This window comes from Equus przewalskii, chromosome 29 (assembly GCF_037783145.1).
Source record: "Equus przewalskii isolate Varuska chromosome 29, EquPr2, whole genome shotgun sequence".
Classification (NCBI taxonomy): domain Eukaryota; kingdom Metazoa; phylum Chordata; class Mammalia; order Perissodactyla; family Equidae; genus Equus; species Equus przewalskii.
In genome coordinates, this window is record NC_091859.1 from 34,907,852 (window position 1) to 34,934,104 (window position 26,253).

General features: G+C 54.1%; 1 protein-coding gene across 7 annotated transcripts; it reads right to left on the bottom strand.

Moving 5' to 3' along the window:
- Positions 1-2,276: 2,276 nt before the first annotated feature.
- LOC103544407 (cytokine receptor common subunit beta-like) lies at positions 2,277-25,359 on the bottom strand. Of its 7 annotated transcripts, XR_011534834.1 has the most exons (15): positions 25,267-25,352; positions 18,897-19,113; positions 17,768-17,891; positions 15,918-16,108; positions 14,826-14,921; positions 12,949-13,084; positions 12,630-12,787; positions 8,844-8,983; positions 7,728-7,890; positions 6,718-6,808; positions 6,434-6,491; positions 5,474-5,577; positions 3,715-4,811; positions 3,353-3,482; positions 2,594-2,998 (listed from the first exon to the last, which is right to left on the bottom strand). XR_011534834.1 is itself a non-coding variant. In XM_070600624.1 (14 exons), the coding sequence occupies exons 2-13, from the start codon at positions 18,970-18,972 to the stop codon at positions 3,731-3,733; spliced, it is 2,418 nt and encodes an 805-aa protein (XP_070456725.1). In that variant the 5' UTR covers positions 18,973-19,113; positions 25,267-25,352; the 3' UTR covers positions 2,594-3,482; positions 3,715-3,730. The 7 variants fall into 7 exon arrangements, 5 of the variants coding, with proteins under 5 accessions (XP_070456725.1, XP_070456728.1, XP_070456724.1 ...); XR_011534836.1 differs by lacking the exon at positions 14,826-14,921 and having other exon boundaries at positions 2,277-2,998; XM_070600624.1 differs by having other exon boundaries at positions 2,594-3,482.
- Positions 25,360-26,253: the final 894 nt, after the last annotated feature.

Here is a 26,253-nt window from a genome sequence, read left to right on the forward strand (position 1 = left end):
AAACTGTGCCTCACAGAGCGAGAAGCGGGTGGGCTCCTAGGACAAGCCAGGAGGGAGGGAGGGGAGGAGAAAGACAGCGCCAGGGCGAGTATAAGGGGCCCACCCACTCTAAAAAAATCATTCACTGTTATTGGAAATTCAAATTTCATTGGGCGTCCTGTGTTTGATCTCTAATGAGACTGGAGAACCACGTGAGAAACTGAGGTCCCCATAAAAATAGCTGCGGTTTGTCGAGAGCTTATTCCTGGCAGGCCCTGCTCAACTGATTTAGTGGGATCAACTCATTTAATCTGCACAACTCTCTGAGGCAGGTACTATCTTTATCTCCTTTTTTGTAAGTGAGGAAACTAAGGCACAGAGAGGTTACGTAGCTTACCCCGGGTCAACCAGCGGGTGTGTGGCAGAGTCAGGATTCGAGCCCTGGCCCTGTGTTCAGAGCCTGCCCTCGAAAGCAAAGGCTTTCCCCTGAAGATCCACACATGGACACGAGATGATCCACGTTGCTTGGAAAGACAGAAAAATCCATAAACGGAACTGCTTCTGTGGTGGGGGGAGGTTGAGCCAGAGGTGCCCATGAAAAATATTTGTATTTCTCTGGGAGCTAAATAATAAGGATGAACGTTCTCATTCATTGAAGTCCCGAGAGACCTTGTATTTAGAACGATGTCTCCCTCACCTGTATGCCCCTGAGAACCCAGCCCAGAGCCATGCACGTAGCGGGTGATGATAAGGAAGTGTCACAGTGTGAGGCCTCCAGGAAGCCGTCCCTGAGATGGAGGGACATGCAGAGGACTTACAGGGGATGAAAGGAAAGAGGAGAAAGCAAAGCTGGTCAGGAGGAACCGTCAGACCTTCCAGACCTGGCGAAACACCTGCCAGCCCATGGGAAGCTCGAAGCAAAAATTGCCTGTTAGGAAGATCCCACGGTGGGCAGAAATGGCCAGGCCCCGGGGCCCTTGTGGGCTCGGCCATTGGCTGGGGGCGCCCTGAGAAGAAGGAAGGAGGCAAAGTTGGAGGCTACCAGCAGCTGGGTGGCTGGTCCTCTCCTGAGGGGGGAGCTGAGGCGTGTCTGAGTCTTTCACATCCGTTCATCTACTAAAGGATGTCTTGGTGGCTTCCAATTTGGGTGATTAAGAATAAAGTGGCTATAAACATCTGTGTGCAGGTTTTTGTGTGGACATCAGTTTTCAACTCCTTTGGGCAAACACCAAGAAGTGAGGTTGCTGGATCATATGGTAGGAGTATGTTTAGTTTGTGAGAAACTGCCAAACCGTCTTCCAAAGTGGCTGCACCATTTTGCGTTCCTGCCCGCCGTGAGTGAGCATTCCTGCTGCTCCACGTCCTCGCCAGCACTTGGTGTTGTCGGTGTTCTGGATTTGGGCCATCCTGATAGGTGTGTAGCGGGGTCTCACTGCTGTTTTAGCTTGTCATTCCCTAATGACAGATGACGTGGGGCATCCTTTCGTGTGGCCGTTTACCATCTGCACAACTTCTTCTGTGAGGTGTCCGTTCAGCTCTTTTGTCCGTCTTTCAATTGGGTTGTCCGTTTTCTTGTTGTTGAATTATAACAGTTCTTTGAATATTTTGGATAATAGCCCTTTATCAGATGGGTCTTTTTCAAAGGTTTTCTCCCAGTCTGTGGCTCGTCTTCTCGTACTCTTGACCACGTAAAGATCAAAATGGCGAGACACCATTTTGGTGGGAAATCGTTTTTCAGACAATATGAAGCAAAGCGAAAAATGCACACCTTTTGACCTCGTGATTTTGTGTCTAACATTATTTGGGAAATATGCCCTAAAATATAGGTACATGGATGTTTATTGCCATGTTGTTTGCCTTCCAGAAAAAGAAACCATGCGAAGGGCAACAATACGCTCCCTTCGTTACTGCCTGGGATGGAAGAGCCACGGCACGCCCATCTGGTGGGAGACTGTGTAGTCATTGAAAAGACTGACTATTGTGGAAAGATCTCCAAGATACAGTAACTGAAAAAACCAAGGCCCAGAACAATCCGCTGAGTAGGACCACATTTTGTAGAGGGGAGAGGGAAGTAGTCAATCTAAGCTCCCGTTTATAAATGCAACAGGAACACTTTTCGAGAACACACAGCAACCCACGAGAGGGCTTCCTCTGGGGAGGGGATGGAATTGAGACATCTTTATTCTACAAACTTTCAAATTGAATTTTTTATGTTTATGTGTTACCTGTGTAAATAAACCCAATATTTTTTAAAGTGTATTAATGTATCAAAAGCAAGGAAAGTGAAAAAGAAGAAATAAAACAAAAAAGCAAATATCTATTTGCTATCACAAGAAAAGCAAGCAGCCATGAAGACAAGGATCCTCAGACCGGAGTGGATGTTTTTGAACACAGCTCTCGCCTGTTTTCAAGACACACCCCCTCAAAGACAGGACTCGAAAGTTGAAAATACTGGGATGGAAAAGATATACTTAGACAAATGCTAATGACAATAACAACAATAAAATGCAGGTGGTAGTGTTAATATCAGATTAAACAAAATTTAGGGCCGAGAGTATTAAATAGGAGAAAGAAGGATATTTACAACAGCAAAAAATAGCAATCCTTGACGATATAATGATCACAAACCTTTTTAAACTGAACAGCACAGGGCAATCCGTAAGGCAAATCCTTATACATATAAGAGAATTTGATAAAACCGAAATCCCAGTTGGCAAATTCAACACACTTGTCTCCTATTTGGCAGATCACTTAATAAAATAAATATTTGCAAGGAGTCATGGAGCTGGCCCGGTACAAGGCACACAGCAGACATTCGATAAATATTTGTGAATGAATGAGAGAAATTATGTAAGAGCTGACGGTTATCACTCCATTTTACAGATGAGAAAGCAGAGGCATGGAGAAGGTTGAGAATTCATGTAAAGGTAGTAAGTAGCTGAGCTGGGGTTTGAACTCAGACTGTCTCACTGTAGAATCAGGCCTGCTGTCCTCTTCTGTCTGCTGCCTCTGGAAACAACTTACATAAAACAATAATTAACAAGTGAGACTATACAGGTGACTATGTATATTTGTAAGTGTATAACATATAATATAACATAACATGTATGTAATACATAAAGAGAGATGATCCTTTCTTGCTTTCTTCTCTTATTCCTAGGGAATTTATATATAAAAGTGGATCTACTTAGCTACAGGGAAAACTTCAAAGAAATTCCAGAGTAGGAATTTTACATTTCCTGCCGCAATACAATAAAATTAAAAGTCAGCTATAAAAAGGTAACAAAGAATCAAAACTCTTGATTACGAGCAATCCCTGCCCACTACACAATAATTAGACAATGCAGATGTGGGCGATGAACGACAATCGCACCTGCATCATTCAAGAGATGCTCGAGGGTCCAGCGTGAGTGGTGGGCAGAGGGAAATTGCTGTGTTAGCGCTTTCTGCTACACAAGGGGGTCCTCAGGGTGCGGTCCCCGGATCACCACCATCGGCATCACCTGGGATGGCAGGAAGACAAACTCACAGATCTCTCCCAGGACCTACTGAATCAAAACCTTTGGGTTTCACAAGCTCTGCAGTGATGCTGGGGCGCGAGAAAGTTTGAGAACCGCTGCTCTCACCACTGTGGGCTCCTCTGGATACACAGAAAATTCAGGGGAAGGAGCCAAGGGGTGGAACAAGGAGAAAGGCAGGACCCAGAGGCTCAGCTGAGGCAGGGTACGGCCGCACCTCTCCAGGCCTGTTGTCACCCCCGGGTGATGGTGGGTCCGGCAGTGGCTTGATGCCTTTCCAGCAGTGACACCGGGTCCTTCACACTTGGCCGGGCCAGGGCATTGGGCCAGGGGATCTTAGTCGGAGGTCCCTCTTCCACGAGTGGAGGGCTTGCCTGGAGGGGGAGTGGGCAGGCACCAAAGCTGAAGGGGAGGCAGTAGTCGCCCACCTGCTGCAGGACCAGGAGGCCCTTGGGATGTGGGGAGACTGGGGCAGCATCTGCCCGGGGCTCCCCCAGGCTCAGGACAGGGCTGCTGGTGGCAGGAGGAGCAGGACTGAACAGAGGGGACTTGGGGATCTGGCCTATGGTCGGGGGGAGCTCCACATAGCCCTCAAACTCTGGCTTCATGGGGGCCGGGGCTCCAGGGGGCCCACCAGCCAGTCCAGGACAGACGCTGTGGTTCTGGTCTGAGGGGAGCCCCAGACGGGGAGCCTGGGAGACAGATGGGGCCCTTGCGGGTGGGGTGAAGGTCAGGTTGGCCGTGGTGACATAACCAAAGGCCACGCTGCTGTCTGCAGGACCCCCAGAGGCAGTGGGCAGAGCTGCGGGGCTGTCCTTTGGACCCTGACCGCCCACCATCAGCCCAGGTGCGGGAGGGACGGGGTCTGCCCGGGACTCCAGGGAGGGGCTCCCCTCAGCCCTAGGGCTCGGCTTCTTCTCCAAATCCTGGGCCCGGCCCTGTCCCATCGCCTGGGACAGCGGGACCAGCTGCACCTGCCTGCCTGCAGGCAGACACAGGTACTCCAGGGATCCTGAAGGCAGCGGCCTCTGCTTCATGTCCATCTGTGGGGCCACCAGCAGGCCCATCATGTCAGGCAGGGAGCGGCTGTGGGGTGGCCCCAGGTAGGGAACACTGAAGTCGAAGCCAGAAACCCGGCTCTCAGGCCTGCCCGAGGGGGCAGCCAGGCCCAGCTGGGGGCTGCAGGGCCGCTCGGCTGGCAGGTCTGAGGGGGCCAGAGTCGTGTCAGGCTCAGATGGTGAGTCCTGGGCATCTTTAGGGTCCTTTGTGGTGACAGGTGACACCTCGCTGTGCCCACAGTCTATGGGGGACACCCTGTGGGGAGAACAGGTGAAGAGATGTGGGGACCACCCTGAGCAGATACCTCAGGCCCAGTACAGGCTCGGGGTGGGGGCAGACACCCTGACTCACAGGGAGCACAGGGCAGGGCGAGGACAGGGGCAGGCCCAGAGGGGATGCTGGACATCCCTTCAGTGTCCCCGTCGACCCCGCCTGCCAGCTCCTGTGCTCCTGCTCAGGGTGTCCTCTGCCATGGTGACCCTCGCACCCTCTGCTCCTTGACAGCCCCAGCGTCAGGGCCCCGGGCACTGCGAGCCTGTGTTTGCTCGGTCATTCCCTCCTTCCTGCTTCCCTGGCATGTAGTCACCTCTCCTGAGGGTCAGTGGTGAGCTGGGGGCAGCATGCTGATGCCATGAGGGTCGGCATCCCCTCGGCCACCCCCAGAGGTCAAGGCAGGAGGGCAGGGAGAAGCCATCTGCTCCAGTCTCCCGCCCCGGGTCAAGTCTGAGGTCCCTCCCTGACCCGGGAATCAGGAGGTTCTTCCCGCTGTCCAGCTGGGGCGCCTCTTGCTGTCGTGCACACCAGCCTCCAAGGATCTCTCCTCAGGGGCCACAGGCGCGAGGCTGCCTCCTCTGAGCCCTCGATGTGCATGATGGTGTCCCCCTTCCCCTCCAGGGATCCCACGCCCAGACACTCACCTCTCCAGCTCAGGGAAGCGGCCGCCCCACGGCCCCTGGGGTGGGGAGCTCCTGCTGCTGAGGGTCCACGTGCTGTCTGGGAGACGCAGCCCGGCACTCCCGTTCTGGGAAGAGAAAGGACATTGGTGTCTGTGGCTGTGGGGGCCTTTGAGAAACCAACGGTGGGGGGAGGGCCAGGGGGTGACAGAGGCCTCAGTGAGCCCCCAGACATGGGAGGAATCTCAGCCTGGTCAGGCCCAGCCTGGGCCTGTGACACCAGGAAGGGGAGGCCAGAGAGGACTGGGACTTCCCTGGGTCCTCTGCATCCAAGGCGGGGGCCCCAGTTCCCTCGAGTCTGCTGATCTGGGTGATGCTGCCTCCACCCTCACCCCTTGTCACCCACACTGGCCAGGGCCCCTCCAGGGGCAGAGCCGGCCACGCCTTCCTGACCGGAGGGCCATTTCACCATCGTGTGGGCGCCCACCCCGAGGTCATCGCAGCCTCCCGTGGTGGCCCCAGCCTCACTGCCCAGCCCACTGCCCTTCCTGCAGGGCTCCTGTCTCCAGCCTCACATACCTTCTGCCTGCAGCGGCCTTTCCCACCTGGCACCACCCCGGACCCTCAGAGCTCAGCTCTGACATCCTGTCCTCCAGGAAGCCACGTGTCTCCATGACCCCGCCCATCCCCAGTAGAACTAGCTGCTCCCTGAGCCCACCCTGCACTCCTGTTGTCCCCATGTACTCAGCTCTCCCCTGGTCCTTGGGAGCCCCGGGGGCAGGGCCCTTGGGCATCTGCAGGGCCCGGGACGGCAGGGATGAACTGGCAGGTGCTGGCCCGGCTCTTGCAGCTTCCCCGCCCCTTCCCTGGCTGCCCAGGCCCCAGCCCTCAAGCCCACAGGCAGGGGAGGAGGACCTGGCCTGGGGCAGGGGCCAGGTGCAGAGGAGCCCCGCCCACCCAGCCACCCTCCCAGGCAGCTCCTACCTGGAACAGGTGGCTCTTGCTGGGGTCGGGGATTTTCTCCTCCCACTTCTGGTTCAGCCTGGAAAGACAGTGGGGAGGTCACAGCTGCCAGAGGCCTGTGGAGCGCTGGGCCATGCTCATGCTCCCCAAGCTCAGAGGGGAAACTGAGGCTCAGGGAGAGGCTGGGATTTGTCCATGGCCCTCAGGGAGTGGATGGCAGGGCAGGGACAGGAGGGAGCCGGCTGTGGGTGCCTGGCAGCCCCTGGGGACCTGGGGACTGCACCCCCATCATGGAGTCCCCTTACCTGTAGCCATAGACACCGCAGAAGCGCAGGGCTGGGAGCAAGACGAGGGTGGCGAAGACCAGGATGAGTGCCAGGACCCACACGGACAGCTCTTCCGGGCGGGAAGTGGGGAAAAGGAGCGTTAGCATCTCGGGAGGGAGAGGCTGGAGGCTCAGGAGGTGGATGCTCAGGGCCCTAACCCGGTCTGTGCAGGCTCAGGGGTCCCTATGCTCAGGGCTTCAGGGGGGTGCAAAAGGGGCAGGAGGACGGACACAAACAAGAAGAGGGTGTTGGTTTGCACCCCGCGCAACGTTCAAGTGCTGGGGAGGACACCGTGGGGAGAGCCTTTCCAGTAGCAGGATGTGCTGTGGGGAGGACAATAACTGCAGCCTATGACAATCATGGAGGACTTCCCCGGCTCTCCTTCCCCGGGGCCCGATGTCCAGCCCTCCTTTCCTCTTGACTGTGGCCCTCTCCCTGGGGCTCCTCCCATGTTCGGGCTGCCTGGGACTGGGGTGCCTGCTCCCCACCTCCTCCATCCTCTCCTCAGCCACCTCGGGGACCTAGTCCTGCCTTGTCTCCGGGTGGCCCCTGTGGGGAAATGTGAGGGAGAAACAAAAGCAGCCAGAGCAGGGAAGTGGGGAAGATGAAGAAATCAGACCGGAACCTCTGGTCCCAGGCCTCAGTCTGCGGCTCCTGCTGTTTGCTGCCATGGCAACAGGAACTCAGGCTGAGAGGTCACTGGGTCAGTGGCTGCCATAACAGCGAATGAAACTGTGGGCCATATTATTAGAGGGCTAAGGTCTGGTCTGAGGGAGGAGTGATGGGGAAACCTGCTCTTCTCTGCCTCTCAGGACCTCACCTGAAGCCTGTGTTGCTCACCAGGCGTCCCTTTCCAATGACTAGTGACAGGTGGTAGGGAAGGATGCTTGGGTGGGGCCGGGTCACATCTCTGTGTCCGTATCACTCCTGTCCTCTGCCCAGCTGGGCTGCACCAGGGGTGGGGGGGAGAGGTGGCCGGGGAGACCTACCCCACTCAGTGCCCCAGGAGCGCTCCTCACTCCACTCGCTCCAGATCCCATTGTAGCTCCCGGGGGTGGGCTTGACCCTCACTCTCGCCTGGTACTTGGTGGAGGGCTCCAGCCATGGCAGGGACATGCTGTGGGCGTTCTGGAGCGACGCTGTCTTGCTGTCCTGTGGGTGCAGGTGTGTGAGCAGGCAGGCCGAGGTGAGGCAGGTGCCCAGCAGCCCGCCCCTCCTGTCCCAGCACCCCAGCCTGCCTGCCAGGTGCCAGTCCCCAGCTGGAGCCACATCCCCAGGTCACTCCCACCGTGGAGGACCAGCCCAGCCCCACGGGGGACAGCACTGTCCAGGACCGGGCTGCATCTCCCGCAACGCACCCTGTGACACGTGACAACACTGAGGCCCAGAAACCCCGAGGAGTCACACGTCCACCCACCTGGAGACCCCTCAACCTCCCAGCTCCTCCGGGGCAGCCTGCACCCACTTGGCCTCCCCAGGAAGCGATGCAGGATGCCTGGACTCTGGGCTCTGAGAACGGGGCTCAGGAGCCCAGGCCCACTCCCAGCTCCACCACTGACCCACCCCTCCTGGCCTCAGTTTCCCACTTTCAGACTAAATGGCTGGGGCTGGCTGCCAGGTTTCTGATCTGGGCTCTGTGGAGCCCCAGGTTGTGGACACAGCCCCGAGGGCTGCCTGGGGGTGGGGGCAGGAGACGGAGCCCCGGCCGGGGCCCTGCCTGACTCCACAGAAGCTGCTCTGCTCTACCAGCTGCACGTCTGAGTCCAGGTGAGATTCCTCTGAAGAACTGTCCCCTTTATGACTTTGGCAAACCCTTCATGCAGCTGTCCCTCCACCCTCCCCACCCTGGCGTCTATGCCCCCTTTGCAATTCTGAGTCGGCTGTGTTAGTTTTGGCCAAGTCACATGACCTCCGGGAGCCTCAGTTCCTTCACCAAGGGATGGGACGGTGACCTGCTGACCACCTGGGGTCATGACACCAAGTCCCAGTGGCTTCCTCTTGCGGGTCACCTGCTGGGAGCCAGGCACCTGGCAGGTGTCGCCCTCCTGTGTGTTGTCTCCCAGCCCCTTCCCCACACCAGCCCCTCCCGGGGCCCAGGCCCTCACCTCCCATGAGGCTGTGTCTTTCTTGTACTGGACCTGGAAGGTGTGGCCTATGTGTTTGTACATCATTTCCTCCGCTTTCCAGAGCAGGACATAGCCGTCTTTGCTCCTGGTCACGTTGAGTGTCGGGGGCGCCATCTGGACTGGAGGGAGGGACACTTTTAGGGAAGATTATTCCTAATATCCCTCCGATCGAACATTCCTTGTCTTCCATGCTGGTCACTGGTGACTCCTCCACTGGCCCAGGACCCTGGTCCCACCTGTCTCGGGGTCTCTGTGCCCCGAGTGGGGCATCAGCATCTTTCCTCGGCTGGGCAGCCCTACCCCGGGAGGTGCTGAGGTAAACTACTGTCTGTTGGGCAGTGGCGCCGTGGCTGGGTTCCTGGTTACTCGTGCTGGTGGAAGTCCCAAGTTTGGCCCTCTTGGGCCTTTTACTCTGAATTAACCTGGCGGATTTGGAGTCATCGCTCTGAGAGCGTCTCTCCCAGACACTTGCCTTTACGCCACCTTCAAAAGGAGAGAAGGCCGAGCGCCTGGCCCCGGAAAGGACCTCTCTCCCCCATGACTCCAGCCTGTCCTTGCTGCTGCCCACATGGGTTTGCTGGGCACAGAACGGGCGCCTGTCCTCCTGAGATGGGATGCAGTGCAGACTCTCAGGAGGGAACTCAGAGGCACTCACTGAGGACACGTGTCCCCTCATTAGTCCTGGACACAGGTCAGGCTTTTCGGGTGGCCCTGTGTCCACTCCCCCTCAGGGTGACCCTCAGGACGTGCCATGATGAGAGGTTGTGGAAGCTGAACAGCAGCCCCTACGGAATCCGGGTCCTGCCCCCGGAGCTTGTTACCTTACACAGCAAAATGGACCTTGTGATGGGGACATCATCCTGGATTATCCAGGTGGGCCCTCAACGTAATCACAGGGGTTCTGATCAGAGGAACGCAGGAGGGAGGTCTGACTACAAAGAGAAGGCAGAGAGGCAGAAGCAGGAAGAGATTTGAAGATGCCACCGTGTCATCAGTGCTGTCGAGTCCATTCCACTCCCACTGACCCTGTGGACAGCAGAGCAGAACCCTGCCCGGTCTTTCTGCGCCATCCTCTCAGCCTCCTGCACTGTATCAGATGGTGCTCCGCTGCCACTCACAGGGTTTTCACGGCCAATTTTTTGGAAGTGGGGGCCAGGTCCTTCTTCCTAGTCTGTCTTAGTCTGGAAGCTCTGCTGAAACCTGTCCACCATGGGTGGCCCTGCTGGTATTTGAAATACTGGTGGCATAGCTTTCAGCATCACAGCAACACACAGCCGCCACAGTATGACCACCGACAGACGGGTGGTGTGGTCCCGACCGGAAATGAACCCGGGCCGTGGTGGTGAGCGCTGAATTCTAACCACTCGACACCAGGGCCAGCTAGTGCAGCTCTAGAAGCTGGAAAAGGCCCAGAAATGGATTCTGCCCCAGGGCCCCCGAGGGCGTGCAGGCCTCCAGCACCTTGACTTTAGCCCAGTGAGACCAACTGTCGTCTTCTTGCCTCCAGGACTGTCAGAGAAAGTGTGTGTTGTTTAAGCCACTATGTTTGTGGTCATTTGTTGCAGCAAGAACCGGAAACTAACACAGAAGCGGAAGATTCTAGCCAGGGCTCTGCACTTGCTGTGTGACTTCATCCAGTTGCCTCCCATCTCTGAGCCTCAGCTTCCTCCACTGTGAAACAAAGACCACGGTCACCATTGCTCTGCTGCCTCCCCTCAAGTCAGGTGTGAGGGTCACGGGAGAGAAGGGCGAATGTGAGTGGGCTAAGAGTGGGCTTTCTGCCCACTGACCAGCGGGCTGTCACGGGGACTGCTGGGCTCAGAGGGGAAGGAGCTTGTGCACCGGGTCCGACAGGACAGAGCGGCCTTCCTCTGCAGGGCTGGCCTCATTCGTCTCAGGTCGGAGCTCTCTCAGGCTTCAGGCCGTGCAGAAACAGAAAGACTTCCAGTTCTTTGCAGCAGGAAATGCTCCAGGATTTTTCTGGAAGGGTGAGGGGTGGCCAGGCAGGATCTCCGAATGGAGAAGGAGGCAGCCTCCAGAGTCAGACCTGGGCTCCAAGGCTGATCGCCTTCTTTCTTGTGTGACTGGAGCCCCCGTTTACGGGGACAGACACCGGGCATTAGCGAGGCCGCCAATCTAGGGGCGACCCGGAGACTCCAGCCTGGGTCTGTCCGGCAGACCCGCTGCCTGACCCAGTGCCCAGAGGCTCGGCCCTCACAATTAAAAGGACACAGCACGGAACACTCTGTAACATTAAAGTGCGACGCAAGTGTGAGAGCTCTCTTCTCTTTGGGGCCTTCAACGGACGGCAGAGACAATAAGAACGATAATAATAATATCATATTTACCTACATTGTTATTTTTTATCCGCGTTTTCCTTCAAAGGCCTCAAGAAGGAGAAACGCCTTCCTTCCATCCCCCTCGTCCCCACCGCCAGCCTCACCCCTTCCTCCCCACCCCCATCCCAGGAAGACCCACGGCAGGTAGAGGAGCGAGGGAGGACCCTGGAGGAAGAGGGGGACAAAGGACAGAGAGCAGACAGCAGATGGGGGAAGGCCTGTACTTTCTGGAATGTTTGGACATTGGTCAACACACTTTGAGGGCCTGCTGTCTGTCTTGCGCTGCTAACGTGGGCACAGGAAGAAAGCAGTAACCAGAGCAAGCCCCTGCCCTCAGGAAGTGGACACACTGGATAAACGCGTGTTGGGTGGTGGTAAGTCCTGTGGGAAAGGGAAGTGAGACAAGAGGGTGCATCATGATTTCCAGGTGGGAGAGCTGTGTTGAATACGATTTTCCAAGAAGGCTTCACAGAGACTGCGATATTGGACAAAAGCCTGAAGGAGATAAGGAAGGAAGTCCTGATGACCTGAGAGAACAAAGCTTCCCAGCAGAGGAAACAACAGTTGCAAAGGCCCTGAGGCAGGAGGGTGCAAGAGATTGTCACCAACACAGAGGAGGCCCTGGGGCCGGGACAGGGGAGGAGGTCTGTGACAGGGACTTCGGCTGCTGCTCTGTGCAGGATGGAAGGATTTGGAAGTTTTCGGGTAGAGGAGGGGCACAATTTGATAATGTGTTAAGAGAGTCCCACAGGCTGCTGGATTGGGAAGACGCTGAAGGGAAGGCTAGGAGGTAAGAGGGGGGGCTGGGAGGAGCCAGGGGTGAGGATCCGGGATCCAGAGAGATGGTGGCTTGTACCAAGGCGAGGTGGTAAACAGATGGGCCTATTCTAGGTGCATTTCAAAGGTACAGATGGCAGAATTTGCTGGTGGACTGGACGTGGCATTTGAGAGAAAGCTGTGATCCCAAGGTCTCTGGCTTGGACAAGTGAAAAACAGACTCATCATTTAGAGAGATGGTGGGGAAAGCGGAACAGCAGATGGGACGGACAAGGGAGCGTCCACCTTGGAGCATAGGAGGGGTGGAATGACCACAGACATCTGAGGGGTGACGTGCAGAGGGCAATTAGGACCAAGTCGGGGGGCTAAGAGGTCCAGACACTGCAGGCTGAGAAGAGAACACAGAGCAGAAGTAATGGGGGGAGTATTTTCAGAATTGTTCTGGCATGTTATCAACTGCATCACTTACGTATTTTCTGAGAACTTCAAATAACGATTAGAATGACTTCAGTTTGCATTGCTGGACTGCATTGTGTTAAAAGCGACGCACGTGGAGACTGGGCCGTGAGGAGCCCTGAGTTTACTTGGGTTACACAATAAGACAGAGCTGTCCCAAGACCCTCGCACAGAAGGCTGGGGGCAAACTCACTGTTCTCTGAGCTCTTGATAAATTTCTCTTCCTCCTTTGGCCGAACAGAGACGAGGTACTGGCTGTGGGTCCTGGGGTCGGGCACGGGGATCTGGCATCGGTGCAGGATGTAGGGGCTGCCGGGCTGGTCCTGCAGCACTGGGGAGCACTGCTTCTCCCTGAGGACCACAGCAGAGGTGAGGATGGGGGGAGGCGGGGACCACGGGGGAGACGAGACCTCGGGATGAGCTGAGGCTGCTGCTGGGGCCCCCAAACCCAGGAGGAGGCCTGGAGAGGGCACAGCCAGAGGAGGGGAGGGGACGGAGGAGGGGGCACTCACCCCGCATCAGGGCTGGACCTGTAGAAGAGGGCGAAGGAGACCGAGCTGGCCACCTCGGTCCTCACTTCCCAGGAGCAGCTGAGCGCGGCGGCCCCATCGAAGAAGCACTGGAGGTCCCGGGGCTGGGCCTCGTCCCCTGGGAGGGGAGACAGTCCCTCACTCACTCCCTCCTTCGCTCATGCCCGGCTCTCAGCGGCCACCATGAGACTCATCGCAGAGAGACCACGGGCCGTGGGGCCAAAGAGCCCAGGGCTTAAACGTCAGCCTGAACCTGCCGGCCGGGTGAGCACAGATCAGAGAGAATTCCGTGGACCTCCATACGCCTGTGTGAACGGGAGAGCGTCCACGTTCCAGGGTAGGGGTGTCACACAGCGACGCTGGTGTGTCTGCACGCGGTACAGCTCGCAGGACAACAGAGCTGCTCGCAAGGCCACTGTCACTATTATTGGGATTGTTCCCCGTCAGAACGTGTGCGGCACCCTGGGGCCCAGCAGTGAGTAAGCTGCAGCTGCCGCCTCTGCAGGGTCACTGTGCGGATGGGGCCCGAGGAGAGTGACTCTAGACAGGTGGCACAGGAGGTCCGTGGAATCGCACAGTGTGGACCCCCTGACCCCTTCTGTCCGGGAGCTGTAATGAGCCCCTCCCCGCAGAGAGGCATTCACCCCAGCTCGACTCTGTTACCCGGCCAGGAGTCCCAGCAGACTTCCAGGCTCCACTGGCTGATTCACGGTATGTTCCAGAAGGCAATGCTCCCCCCTTCCTAAATTGTGCAGGTCTCCTCCACCATGAAGCCTTCCTTGGTTTCCAGACTGTAAGCTCCATGGGGACAAGGATGCTGCCCTGCTGCTCGGTGCTCTCTTGGCAAATGTAGATGCCCAGTGGTGGGACATCAGTGAATGAATGGATTCTCTTCCCTAACTATGCTTTGCTCCTCCAACTTCCCTTCATCCGGGCTGTACCTCATCCTTTCCCTCCAGGGTGAATCTTCACACTGCTTCATGGGCTCACTCATCCAGCCTGGCTCTCACTTCCCACCCTGGACCCATACCCTCGTAGCCCTCGCCTCTCCGGGCTTCCTCACTCATCGGACCATGGGACGCTCCCTCACTGGCTCCCACACTACCCTCTGGAGCAGGGTTGGGTAAATCACGGCCGAGGGACAAATCTGGCCCACAGCTTGTTGTGTGGCCTGAAGCTGAGGATGGATTTTTACATTTTGTCACAATTCTTTTTATCAGAAAAATATCTTGCCACGCGTCAAAACTAAATGAAATTCAAAATTGTGTGCAAACTAAAGTTTTATCAGAACACAGCTGACACGTTTACGTGTTTTCTACAGCTGCTCTCACGTTACAACGGCAGAGTTGAGGATTTGCAGCTGAGACCATCTGGCTGCAAAGCCTAAATTTCTTCCGATCCAGCACCATGCAGAAGTTAGCTGATCTCTGGAGAGAGGGTGACCTCTAACCTCTTTGCAGGGCACAGAAGCATCTCCCCTCTCCTTCCTCCCGCTGTCCAGACTTCTTGACCCTGATGCTCCCGGGACACAGTTATTAGCGCTTTTCCAACCTGCCTTACCCTCCAGGCTCACCCAGCCTTCGCACCCTCCGTTTCCTCTGCCGGAAGCGCTCTTCCTGCTCTCTCCTCCCCCCACCCTTCAGATCTCCCTGGGAAGCTCTTCATCTGCAAAGCCCGTCCTGAGCCCCCAAGGGCTCCTTGCCCTTCAGCACGCGGCACACACCCGCCTTCAGTGAGCCATCACTCAAGAGGACACCTGGTGCTTCTGGCCTCTCCAGCCTGTACCTGAGCTCCAGCTGGAGCGTCCTCTTTCTCACCATCCAACACACATTTTGAGACATTGTTTGAAATGAACGCACCACGGCCTCGCCCGTCCCCTCTTCTAGGGAACAGCTTCGTGCTGCCGGGATGAAGAAAGGCCGGAAACAGCGGCCGAGCCCCCTCCCCTCTGACACCTGCAAGGACAGCAGGGTGGCCCAGGGTTGGTGACCTCGGGCGCTAAATTAAGACCTTCCTGGGTTTGAATCTCAGCTCTGCCACCAGCCGCTGAGAGGCTGTGGGTGTTCACTTCCCTCCCTCCGTCTCATCACCAGTCAAATAGCAACAACAATAGCAACTAATCTGGTATTGTTTTGAGGGTTCCGTGAGAACCAGCAGTGTCTCCTAAAGGCCAGGAACGTATGTGGTTTTGACCGTGTCAACACATGTGGTTTTTGCCGTGTCAACGTAACTTTTATATGACTCGTCTTTTTAATTTAGCCTCATTCTAAGAAATTGTTACCTTGCATGCACCAGTTTGAAGAGTCGGTTATATTTCTTTCTAATTTATTGTCAAATAAAATCTAATTATATAAAATGATCGCCGACACCCACTCAAGACCATTGGCTTTCATGGGCCGCTGTACACACGTGGCGCACACATTGGGGCCACTCAGCGAGGGCCACCAGGTGGTGACCTCCGTCTCTGCAGTGCAGGAAGCGCTTGGCACGTCTGACCCATCGCTGTCAGGACTGCCCAGTGGGGGCACTCTGGAAAAGTCATGTCGTCCCTCTGGGTCTCAAGTGCCTCATCTATACAATGGGTTGTTGTAGAGACTGGATGAAATCATGTTAATGGGAGAGTTTTCAGGATATAGTTTATGACTGCATAGGAAGGAATGTTCTGGAAGGGACGCCTTCAGTGCTGGCAGGCAGTGTCCTGGCAGGCGGTGGAGCAGCCAGGGTGAGGTGAGGCAGGCGCCTCTGACCAGGACCCTCACGCTGTACCTGCTCCAACGCCCCCATCACAAGGAGACCACCTACTCTTCCCCCAGGAGACCAAATCCAACCCCGAGCCAGGGTCTCCACCCCTGGAAGACGCTCGCTCCCTGGCCCGCCTCCTGCCATCCAGCCACCCGTAGGGCCCACCGTCCACACAGGGACCACCCCTGGCCAGGGCCCCCAGGCCTCACCATGCTGGGCCAGATTGATGTTGAGCTGGGCACCCAGAGGCCTGTCTGGTCGGAATGAGAAGTAGTCTCTGTCAGCAAGGGCGAAAAACTTGTAGGGAATGACGCAACTTCTGGGCACACAGCTGAGACAAGAGTCATCTAACCAGGACGTGTCATCACTGAGACGGCAGGCCACTGGCTGTGGGGGGTCCCTGCCAGGAGAGGACACGGGTCAGCCTCAAGTGAAGAAGAATCAGTCGTTCACAGACGTTACTGAGTGTTACCACGTGCGAGAGTTTGTCCAGGGCCATTGACCAAAACACACAGAAATCCCTGCCCCCGGAGCCACATCCTGGTGGAGGGAGACACACGGGACATGTGAATAAAATATGTCATGTTTCAAACAGAGAAGACCTAACGTCAACAGCACCGCGGGGAAGGGGGGGCTAGGGTGCAACTTGAAATGGGGGGGTCAGGGAGGGCGGCGTGAGCAGGCGGCATGAGCCCTGGAGCATCCCACGGTGTAGGGTCGGGTACCGGGGTGAGCCAGCAAAAGAGCTCCGGAGGCTGGAGAGGCACGGGGCCCACCTGGGATGGGACGGTCCTACAGGTCGAGTGGAGAACACTGGGCTCACCTGTGCCAGGTGAGGCTGACGGGTCAAGTAAAGAAGACAGAGAATGACCTTCAGGTTCAGCCACACGAGGTCACAGGTGATCTTGACAGAGAAGCTGGCTGCCAGTGTGGGGGTGACATCCTTAATCAGAGTGGGCTCAGGGGAGGTACATGGGAGAAGGTAGTGTAGTGTTGATGCAAAGGGAAGCAGAGGACAGGCCCGGCCAGAGGAGGGGGTCAAGAGGCACTAGGACCTGCAGCCCTGGGCGGCATCTGTAAGCCAGTCGGGGCCGTGGGCTCAGTGATTGGAGATGATCCCAGGGGAAGGCCCATCCACCACACAGTGAGAGTGGGCACCAGGGTGGCAGCAATGTCCTTGAGCAGCAAGACCAGATGGGACCCCAGCTGAGGCCTCAGAAGGGACAGGGACAGGAAATCCTACAGCCAGATCCAGGGAGGCAGGCCGATATGGGGGGCCCGGTGAACATGGAAGGAGCCCGGGAGCTTCTCCTTTGGGGGTGTCTGTGGTCTCAGGGCAGGAGGAGGGGTCACAGCGGAGGGGGGAAGGTGGAGCAGGGACTCAGGAGAGTGGAGAAGGAGCATGGAGGCTCCCGGGAGAGCAGGAGAGAGAGCTGAGGGGCGATGCTGGGGGTTTGAGGAGCCGGCTCTGGGGGGTGCCCTGTGACGCTGGCTGTTTAATGGTCTCTGTTATGGTGAGCGAGACTCTCCCCAAACCCGGAATGGTGTGAGGATCCCTCCCACACAGCATGTGCCCAGGAGACCACGTGAGGAGAGAGGAGCAGACCCACACCCTGGAGGTGGCCGGGCCTCGGGGAGACACAGAGCCCACCCCGCAGGCCAGACACAGGGCACTGGTCCCGCTCGGCCGCTCGCCCACCATGTGGCTGGGGGAGGGACCTCACCTCCAGGGCCTCAGCCTCCTCCTCTGTGAACCGGGCGGCACATCCTGGCCCTGCCTGCCTCACAGTGACAGTGGATTGAGACACGCTCCGTGGGGCGGTTTCGTTAATTTGTGATGAAATGAGACTGTCACCATCACCATCATCAACCACATTAGTGTAGACGGCTTTTCCGGGAAACCCCGACATCAGACACCAGCACCTGGGCCTGGCAGGCCGCCCGCCGGAGGAGGAGCTCCCAGGCGGTGCCTCCCCTCCTCTGTTCTCTGCCCCCCACCCAGCACAGCCCCACGTGGTGGGGCCCCTCCCTGCCCCCGGGCCCCCGGGGCGTCGCTCACTCGTTCAGCCTGCGGTGCAGAGTCACGTTGAGGAACCGCGGGGCGTCCCGCGCGTCCGCCCACCTGCAGACGATGCGGCTGGTGTAGTCGTTGTGGCAGCTCAGGGTCTGCAGCGGGACGGTCCCTGCCCAGGGGGACACAGGAAGGGGTCACACTTCTCCCCTCCAGGTGTCCTAGCCACCACCCTTCCCTGCCCCTCCCGGGCGCCTGGCGCTGGGGGGTCCCCCAGAGTCCTGTCAAGGCTCCCGGCAGCGAGGCAGAGAACCCAGGGGCCCTGGGCGGGGCCGGGGGCTTTGTGTGTGTGAGGGTCCTGATTGCGGACCCTGCTGTCTGGAGAGAAACAGAATATTCTGGTCGATCACAGAGCGTTCCCTGAGCCCCAGCTGCGTCCTGCTCCTGGACCAGGTCTCCGTCCCACCCCAGGACGGGACGTGCGTCAGGCACAGGCCCTGCCCTGACCCTCGGGGCAGCCTGGGAGGAGAGGCACAAAAGCCCCTCTAAGAGGCAGCGTGGCAGAGCCCTTCCCTGACCTCCCCACCCTGGTCTCCTGGCCAGCTGCCGGGCCTGATGGTGGGAGAAGGGACTGTGGCTCCGGCGGTTATCAGAGAAGCCAAGTTCTCTGGGAGCCCCCGGGGAGGAGGGTTCGCGGGCCTCGGGAGCCCAAGGAGCGTCCCAGCTGGGCCTCCAGGCAGGAGGAGGATGCTGGGGCCAAAGCAGGGAGAGACCCCCAGACCAAGGATCCCCCAGGAGCAAAGGTGCAGAGATGGGAGCCGGTCAAGGTCGTCGTCAGAGCAGCAGAGTGTCTGGTGGGGGAGGAGGGGCAGAGAAAAGACTGGAACCGCTGGCCTGGAGGTTAGAGGCGTCAAATGCCACACTGAGAAATGTGGGCAGAGAAGGGATGCAAGTGGAGATGGAGTTTACAGGAGGCCAGAGAGGAATGAGCAGGAGTGTGGGAGGAGGAAGAGGGAGACGCCAGGGAAGATCAGAGAGAGAGAAGAAACGAGGCAAGGGAGGGCGGAGGGAGGGGGGAGGGAGGGAAGATGGGAGCTGCTGGGGTGTGGGAGCTTCCTCAGGACAGCGGCCCAGCAGTGGGGAGGGGTCAGACCAGGGCAGGGAGCATCGGTCTCACCTTGGGCCCCTGCCACGCTGAGCCCCCAGCACAGAGCCAGCAGGGCGACAGGGAGCAGCTCCCGGGTCAGCGCCATGTCTGTGTCAGCTTCAGATGAATAGGGGGCTGGCACCGGTGGGTTCTGGCTGTGGGTGGGGTTGAGGGTCCTCGCTGTCCCGGAGGCCAGGCCTATCTCAGCAGCTCTTGTCCTCCACCCACTGCTGTTCTCCCCCAGGGACTGGAGAAAGAGATGGGACAGGCTGAGGCCCCCACCGTTCTCTTCTGCATGAACATGACTGGGGTGAGGGGGTGAGGGGGTGAAGGCCTTGACGGGAGGGGAGTAGGAGGCCTGGCCCCCGGCCCTGCTGCTGCCCCCGCTGGGACCCTGGATGAGGGTCTCCTCCTGTGGACCCAGGTGGTCCCTTCAGCCGCAGCTTTCTACCAGTCACCCCGGTGTTGGTGTGAGCACTGCGTGTTCGAAGAGTCAGCTGCGGGGTTGACACGTGTTTTGGGTGGGTGGGCTTTGGGGATCCAGCTCCTTCACACGGAGCCTTTCGTCTCCTAGGTCTCGAGGACACACAAGCACAGCCTGGGCCCCACTCAGCCAACACCATGACTCCGTGTGCTTGCTCCCCCTCCCACGTCGCCCGGGCGCTCCCTCTCCCCTGCAGGAGGCTGAGCCGCTGGCCTTCCCTGATCTGTTACAAGCAGAGCAGAGTCAGGCGTCTCAGCTTCTCTTCTTCCTCAAAATTTCTGAAACCTACAAAACTCACACCCGCACCCAGGCTCTGGGACAACCACGTGGGGACCAGCTGCCCCACGAGGGCTCCTATAAACCCTGGGGGAGCTGGAGCTGGTCCCTGACCCAGAGACTCTGTCTGGCTTCCTTCTCCTGGGAGCCTCTGTCGGACAGTGGGAATACTGTCCTTCCCTTACCAGCCAGGTCTGTGATTACATCCCAGTTTTCCAGAATTCGATTAATAATTTCTTGTTTAGCAATACATTTCTTTAAAGGCAGCCCTTTAAGGAAAAACCAGGGAAAGATTAACAAAGAATTCGGCACAGCAGTTATCTCCTGCCTGGGAAAGGTGGTAGGAAGGAGGACGTGATGGAGATGGGGTTTGCAAGGAGGAAGCAGGGTTTCCGGGTACAGAAATTGATAAGTATCTGTCCTCAACGCCCTCCCACCTCTGTCTCTCCATCTTGGCAAACCACAACTTTGTGGCTGACTCCAACTCTCCACTTAGCTGTCCCTGCACAGCCGAAATAAACCACATCAACTGGTCTTGCTTTAAATCCTTGACAGTGATCCAGACGTGTTGCCAGACCCCCCACCCGACGCTGCCCTGGTCCACTTGCTCTTCCCATCTCCCGGGAGGTGGTTTCACACCTGCTCCTCTCCCCTTACACCTCCAGTTCCACTGCACCCATTCTCACTCTCAGCCTCCACCTGCTTTCTCCCTCCCTGGGAAAACTGATCAGAAAGCCCCACAGGCTCTCATCACCAGCATCTGCAGACGTCTCATGACCCACACACTCTGTGCCCTTGCCTGTTGCCACCAATGGACTCTCCATCCTCCTGTCCAAAGCCACCCCCCCAACTACTGCACAGGATCCACCCATGCTTGCCTCCTCAAGGACACGGCTCCAGAAATCCCCCCTCCTTCTCTCTCCGATAGCATCAGTTTGGGCCTCTCTACTGGATTACTTCCATCAGCTTACACCAGTGCTGTAATTTCTTCCATCTTTAAAAAACACTTTTTCTTGGTCCCACTTTCTCCCGCCATCTTGCACCTTATTTCTCTTCCCTTCTTTTCAGTAAACTCCCTCAGAGTTGTCTGCATTCAGCATCCCCAAGCCCCATCCACCCGTTCTGTCTACTCTGACCAGGATCTCGCCCATGCCAACAACCACTTTCTTCCATCCCTACTGGCAACCCGTTGGTCCAAGTCATCATCATATCTCATCTGGAATTGTGGGAAAGCCTCCTAACAGATTTTCCTGTTCCCATCCTCACCTCCCCTCACCATCTATTCACAAGACAGAAGCCATAAACAGATGTCAATCCTCTGATAAAAACTAGGCACTGATTCTCCCATTACAGGGAGCATACAAGCAGAGTCCTTCCAACGGCTTACAAAATCTGCCCCCTATTTCTTCTTTGTCTCCTTTCCTGCTGTTCCCCTCCTAGGTCACTGTGCTCCAGCCCTACTGGCCTCCTGAGCGTTCCTCAAACGCTCCAGGCATGCTCTTCCCTTAGAGTCTTTGCTCTGGCTGTTCCCTCTGACTGGGACATTCTTCCCTTCAATATCCACGTGCCTAATTGCCTCACCTCCTTCAATTCTTTGCTCAGTGAGACATACCTCGACCCTCCTCCTCCCTCCTCCAAACCCTGGTGTTCCTTACCCAGTAGAGCACACATTATTTTCTAACACACTATACAACACTTATTTTTTGTGTTTGTTATTTCTCCCTCTCCGTTAGCTCCATTTCTTTCCATCATCTTTCTCTCCCCCCATGTTCCAGAAGGGCAAACATTTTTTTGTCTTCTCTTTTCACTGATGCATCTCATTACTTAGAACAATTCGCAATGCATATTTGTGGGAGGAATACATTTCTTAACGTGAGTGATGCGTAGCCACGTGTTCATTTTATTATTTTTCTGAAATGGTAACTGTAAGCTTTTGTGCTCTTCTGTATGTACAAAGTAAGATGTATAACTTAAAAAAAATTAGAAAAAAATGAAAGAACTTGCTAACTAATGAGTAGCAAGTAGTTAAACTGTTGAAAACCAGTGATGAAAGGAAAATCTTCAAGGCAGCCAGAGAAAAAAGACATTGCATACATAGTAACAAAAGTAAGGCTGATAGCCGACTTCTCATCAAAATCTATGACAACCACAGGACAATGAAGGAAATATTAAAGGTACTAGTGAAAAAAAAACCCTGCCAACCTAGAATTCTATATCCAGTGAAAATATCTTTTGACAACAAAGGTGAAATGAAGACATTTCAGACAAACCAAGGCTGAGGGAATCATTGCCAACAGACCTACACTATGAGAAATGTTAAAGGAAGCTCTTTAGGATGAGGCAAAATGATTCTAGATGGAAATGTGAATCTACATAAAGAGATAGAGCACCAAAAATGATAAATATGGGTAAATATAAACTATTTTTTCTCCTTTTTAATTTAAAAGATCATTGATTATTTAAAGCAAAAATCACAGCAAGGCATCATAGGGCTTATAATATTATGGAAGTAAAAATGTGACAGCAATAGCTCAGAGGCAAAAGGAGGAAGTGGAAATATTCTGATGTAAATTCTTACATTACATGTGAAATCGTAAAATATAATTTGAAGCTAAACTATGATAAATTATAGCTGCCCATTGAACATGTACAGCAGGGTTTCTCTATTGTGCAGGGCTGTCCTGTGCATTGCAGGATGCTTACTATCATCTGTGACCTCTGCCCACTGGATGCCAGTAGCATTCCATTCTTCTGCCAGTTGTGACAACCAAAAATCTGTCCAGACATTACTAAATGTCCCCTAAGGGGCAAAATCGCTTCAGTTGAGAAATACTATTTTAGAGTAGTTACTAAAAAAAATTTTTTAAATAAAGCAAGCCAATAAAGGAGATAAAATATAACCCTAAAAGAAGTTCAATTAAAGCCAAAGAATGCAAGAAAAGAGGAAGAAAGGAATAAAATACATATAGGACAAGTAGAAGAAAAACAGCAAGATGATAGCCTTAAAAACAACCATAGCTATGACAATTATAAGTGTAAATGGCACAAACACTACAATTAAAAGGCACAGATTATGAGACTGGATATACAGATTTAGACAAACAAGACCCAACAAAATGATGTCTTTAAGAAACCACTTCAAAGTCACAGAAAGGTTAAAAGTACAGTGATAGGAAAAGCTATACCGTGATACTATGCAAATACTGATCATAAGAAAGCTGGTGTGGCTATATTAATATCAACATACAGCAGAACAAAGATTGTTATCTGGGACAAAGATGGACATTTCATAATGCAAAAGGGGTCAGTTCATCAAGAAAACGTAACAAACTAAAATAAGTATGTACTTCACTAGGGAGCTTCAAGGACATGAAGCAAAAATTGAAAAAAGTGAAATGAGAAATAGACAAATCTAGAATTATAGATGGATATTTCTACAGTCCTCTCTCAGTAATTGGTGAAACAGTTGCTAAGAATAGAAAAGACTAAAACAATACTATCAACCAACTGGACCTAATTGACATTTGTGGAATATTCACCAGCAACAACAGAATAAACAATCTTCTCAAGTCCACGTGGTCATTCACCAAGATATATTATATTCTATGTCAGGAAACAAGACTAAATAGATTTAAAAGAGTTGAAATCATATATAGTGTCTTCTGTTCAAATTAGAGGTCACTAACAATTATAGATAAATACCTGGAAAATCCCCAAATATTTGGAAAATAGATTTTCCTAAATAAGCCTTGGGTCAAAGAAAAAGTCACAAGAAACATCAGAAATATTTTGAACTGAAAAAAGTGAAAAGGGACTCAGCAGAAACAGTATTTAGAGAAAAATTTTATGCTTTAATTGATTATCTCAGAGAAGAAGAAAGGTATAAAACTGATGATCTAAACTGCCAACTTAAGATGCAAGAAAAAAAGAATAAATTAAACACAAATAAGTAAAAGGAGGAAATAATTAAAATAAGAGAAGTCAATGAAATAGAAAACAAGAATAATTAGAGAAAATTCAAATGCTATTTTCTTTTTTCAATCAATGAAATTTATAAACCTCTAGCTAGGCTAATCAAGAAAAAACAAAAAGAGAGTGAGAAGACGCAAATTACCAGTATCAGGAAAGAAGCAGGCATCACTACAGATTCTACAGACATTAAAGTGATAATAAGAAAATATTACGAGCAACTTTATGCCCATGTTTTTGTCAACTTAGATAAAATGGAAAAAATTCTTAAAAGACACAAATTGTCCAAACTAACTCAAGAAGTATTAGAAATTTTGGATAAGCCTGTATCTGTTTAAAATGTTGACTTTATAATTAAAAACCTTCTCACAAAGAAAATGCCACACCCAGGTGGCTTCACCAATGAGTGCTAATGAATAATACGAATTCTACACAAACTTGGAGGTGGGAACACTTCCCAACTCATTTTATGAGGCCGTTAATACCCTTATAGCAAAGACACTACAAGAAAAAAAAATTACAGATCAATATTGCTCATGAATGTAGACATAAAAATCCATGACAAAATATTATCAAGTTGAATCGAACAATATATAAGGAAGATAAGACAATTGGATAATGTGGGGTTTACACCAGATAGGCAAAGTTGGTCTGACATTTGAAAATCAGTCAATGTGATTTAGCACATTAACAGACTAAAGGAGAAAAAGCAAATGATTATCTCAATATACACAGAAAAAGCACTTGACGAAATTCAACACCCATCTATGATACAAGAAAAACGAAACACCTGCCAGTAAAGTAGGAATACGAAAGCATTTATTCAGCCCGATAAAAGACATCTATGAAAAAGCTACAACTGCTTTCCCCCAAAGATCAGTAAGAAGGCAAGAATGTCCACTCTCACCACTGCTATTCAACATTTGCTGGAGGTCTCAGCCAACGCAATCAGTCAAGAAAAAGAAGTAAAATGCATGCCTTTTGGTAAGGAAGAAATAAAACTGCCTCTATTCACAGATGATACTCATGTACACAGAAAACCTTAAGGAACCTACCCAAAAAAGCTATTAGAACCAAGTGAATTTAGCAGAGTTAGAGGGTGCAAGGTCAATATACAATGTTTGGGGGGAAAAGAATGATTGGTGCTCAAGGACAGTCAATGCCCTTGGACAAGGTCATCTGGGCAAGAGACAACCCTGCTTAGCTCCTAAATTGAGCTTACTGAGCCACACTGAGCTTTGAGTCTGAATGGAGCAGATCTCCAGGTACCACCTTCTGCATCCCTCTTCCTCTGCCCCCACACCCCTCATGTGTACTCACGTACCTTCACACACACAAACATACACCTTTAAAGCCGTGTGTCAGGGACTGTCAGGTCTAATACCCTATTCTAAAGATAGGGAGACAGAAGCCCAAAGTGGAGGGGGAACATTCTCACTGTCACATCTCAGTGGCAAACCAGGGGACAGCACAGATATCTGAGTCCAGAGCTCTGTCCTCCACCCCCTAGTTCCAATGCCTGGCTGAGTGGCCAAGCCCTAACCTCCCCAGACCCTGGAGCTCCCCTGCCCACTCAACCCCAGGCCCTCCCTGGCCCTTCCATCCCAGGCTGCCCACGTGGCCCCCGCTCCCCGCCCCACCCGTAGCCTGCCCCCGAAAGCCGGGCCATACCTCTCTGCGCTGGACAGACCAGCCTGCTGCTGGAGTCTCCCGGGAGCAGAGTGCCTCTCACGCTTCCTATTTATGCTGACGTCGTTAGGAAATGGAGGGGCAGAAAGAGGAAGCGACGCTGGCCCAGGCCTGTTTCTGTGCAAGTGACTCTTCGCAAGATTGCCCAGCTTCCCAGAATCGTGGACAGCAAGATAGCCACTTTTTTCTAAGCCTCACTGACTTTGTAATGTTGTGCTTGTACCCTACTTTGTCTCCCTGTGAACTCCTACGCACCCTCTAACTGCCAGCTCAATGCAAAGTTCCTCCATGCAGCCTTCCCGGACGCCCCCAGGGGGATGCAGGGGGAGGTGGCTGCAACGACCAGAGCAGGTGAGAGCCCAGAGCCAGACGGACCTGGGCTGGACTCCCCCTCCCCTACTGCTCGCAGCGTGAGTGCTATGGACTGAATTGTGTCTCCCCAAAATTCACATGTTGAAACCCTAACCGCTAGTGCAACTGTGTTGGAGACAGGGCCTTATGGAGATAAGATTAAACGAGGTCATAAAGCTGGGGTCCTGATGCAATAGAATTAGCGTCCTTATAAGAAGAGGCATCAGAACGTCCTTTCTCTCTCAAGGTCTCTCACTCTCTCTCCACTGTGAGCGGACACGGTGAGAAGGCGGCCAGCCATCTACATGCCAGGAAGAGAGCTCTCACCAGGAATGGAATTGGCTGGCACCTTGATGTGGGACTTCTGGCCCCAGGACCATGAGACAGGTGGTCTGTTGTCTGAGCCACCCCGTCTGTGGTATGTCGTTACGGCAGCCCAAGCAGACTGACACGGCGACCCTATGCAAACGCCCACCTGTAACTGCTCCGAGCCCCAGCATCTTCACCTGTTACTTGAAGATGCTCATCTACAAACCTCAAAGGGGTTTTGAAGGGATCAGAGGAGATGATGCCCGGCACGCGCTAATCCTCAATTGGCGTGAACTGAAAGTGCTTTTA

What these genes read in the sequence shown, in the direction of transcription:
- LOC103544407 (XM_070600624.1), bottom strand. Translation starts at nt 18,972, where the DNA reads ATGGCGCTGACCCGGGAGCTGCTCCCTGTCGCCCTGCTGGCTCTGTGC. An exon ending in CTGCACCGCAGGCTGAACGA is followed by an intron (nt 16,109 to 17,767) that starts GTGAGCGACGCC and finishes CTCTCCTGGCAG; the next exon opens with GGACCCCCCACAGCCAGTGG. An exon ending in CTCCTGGGGCACTGAGTGGG is followed by an intron (nt 6,809 to 7,727) that starts GTAGGTCTCCCC and finishes CCCGCCCGGAAG; the next exon opens with AGCTGTCCGTGTGGGTCCTG.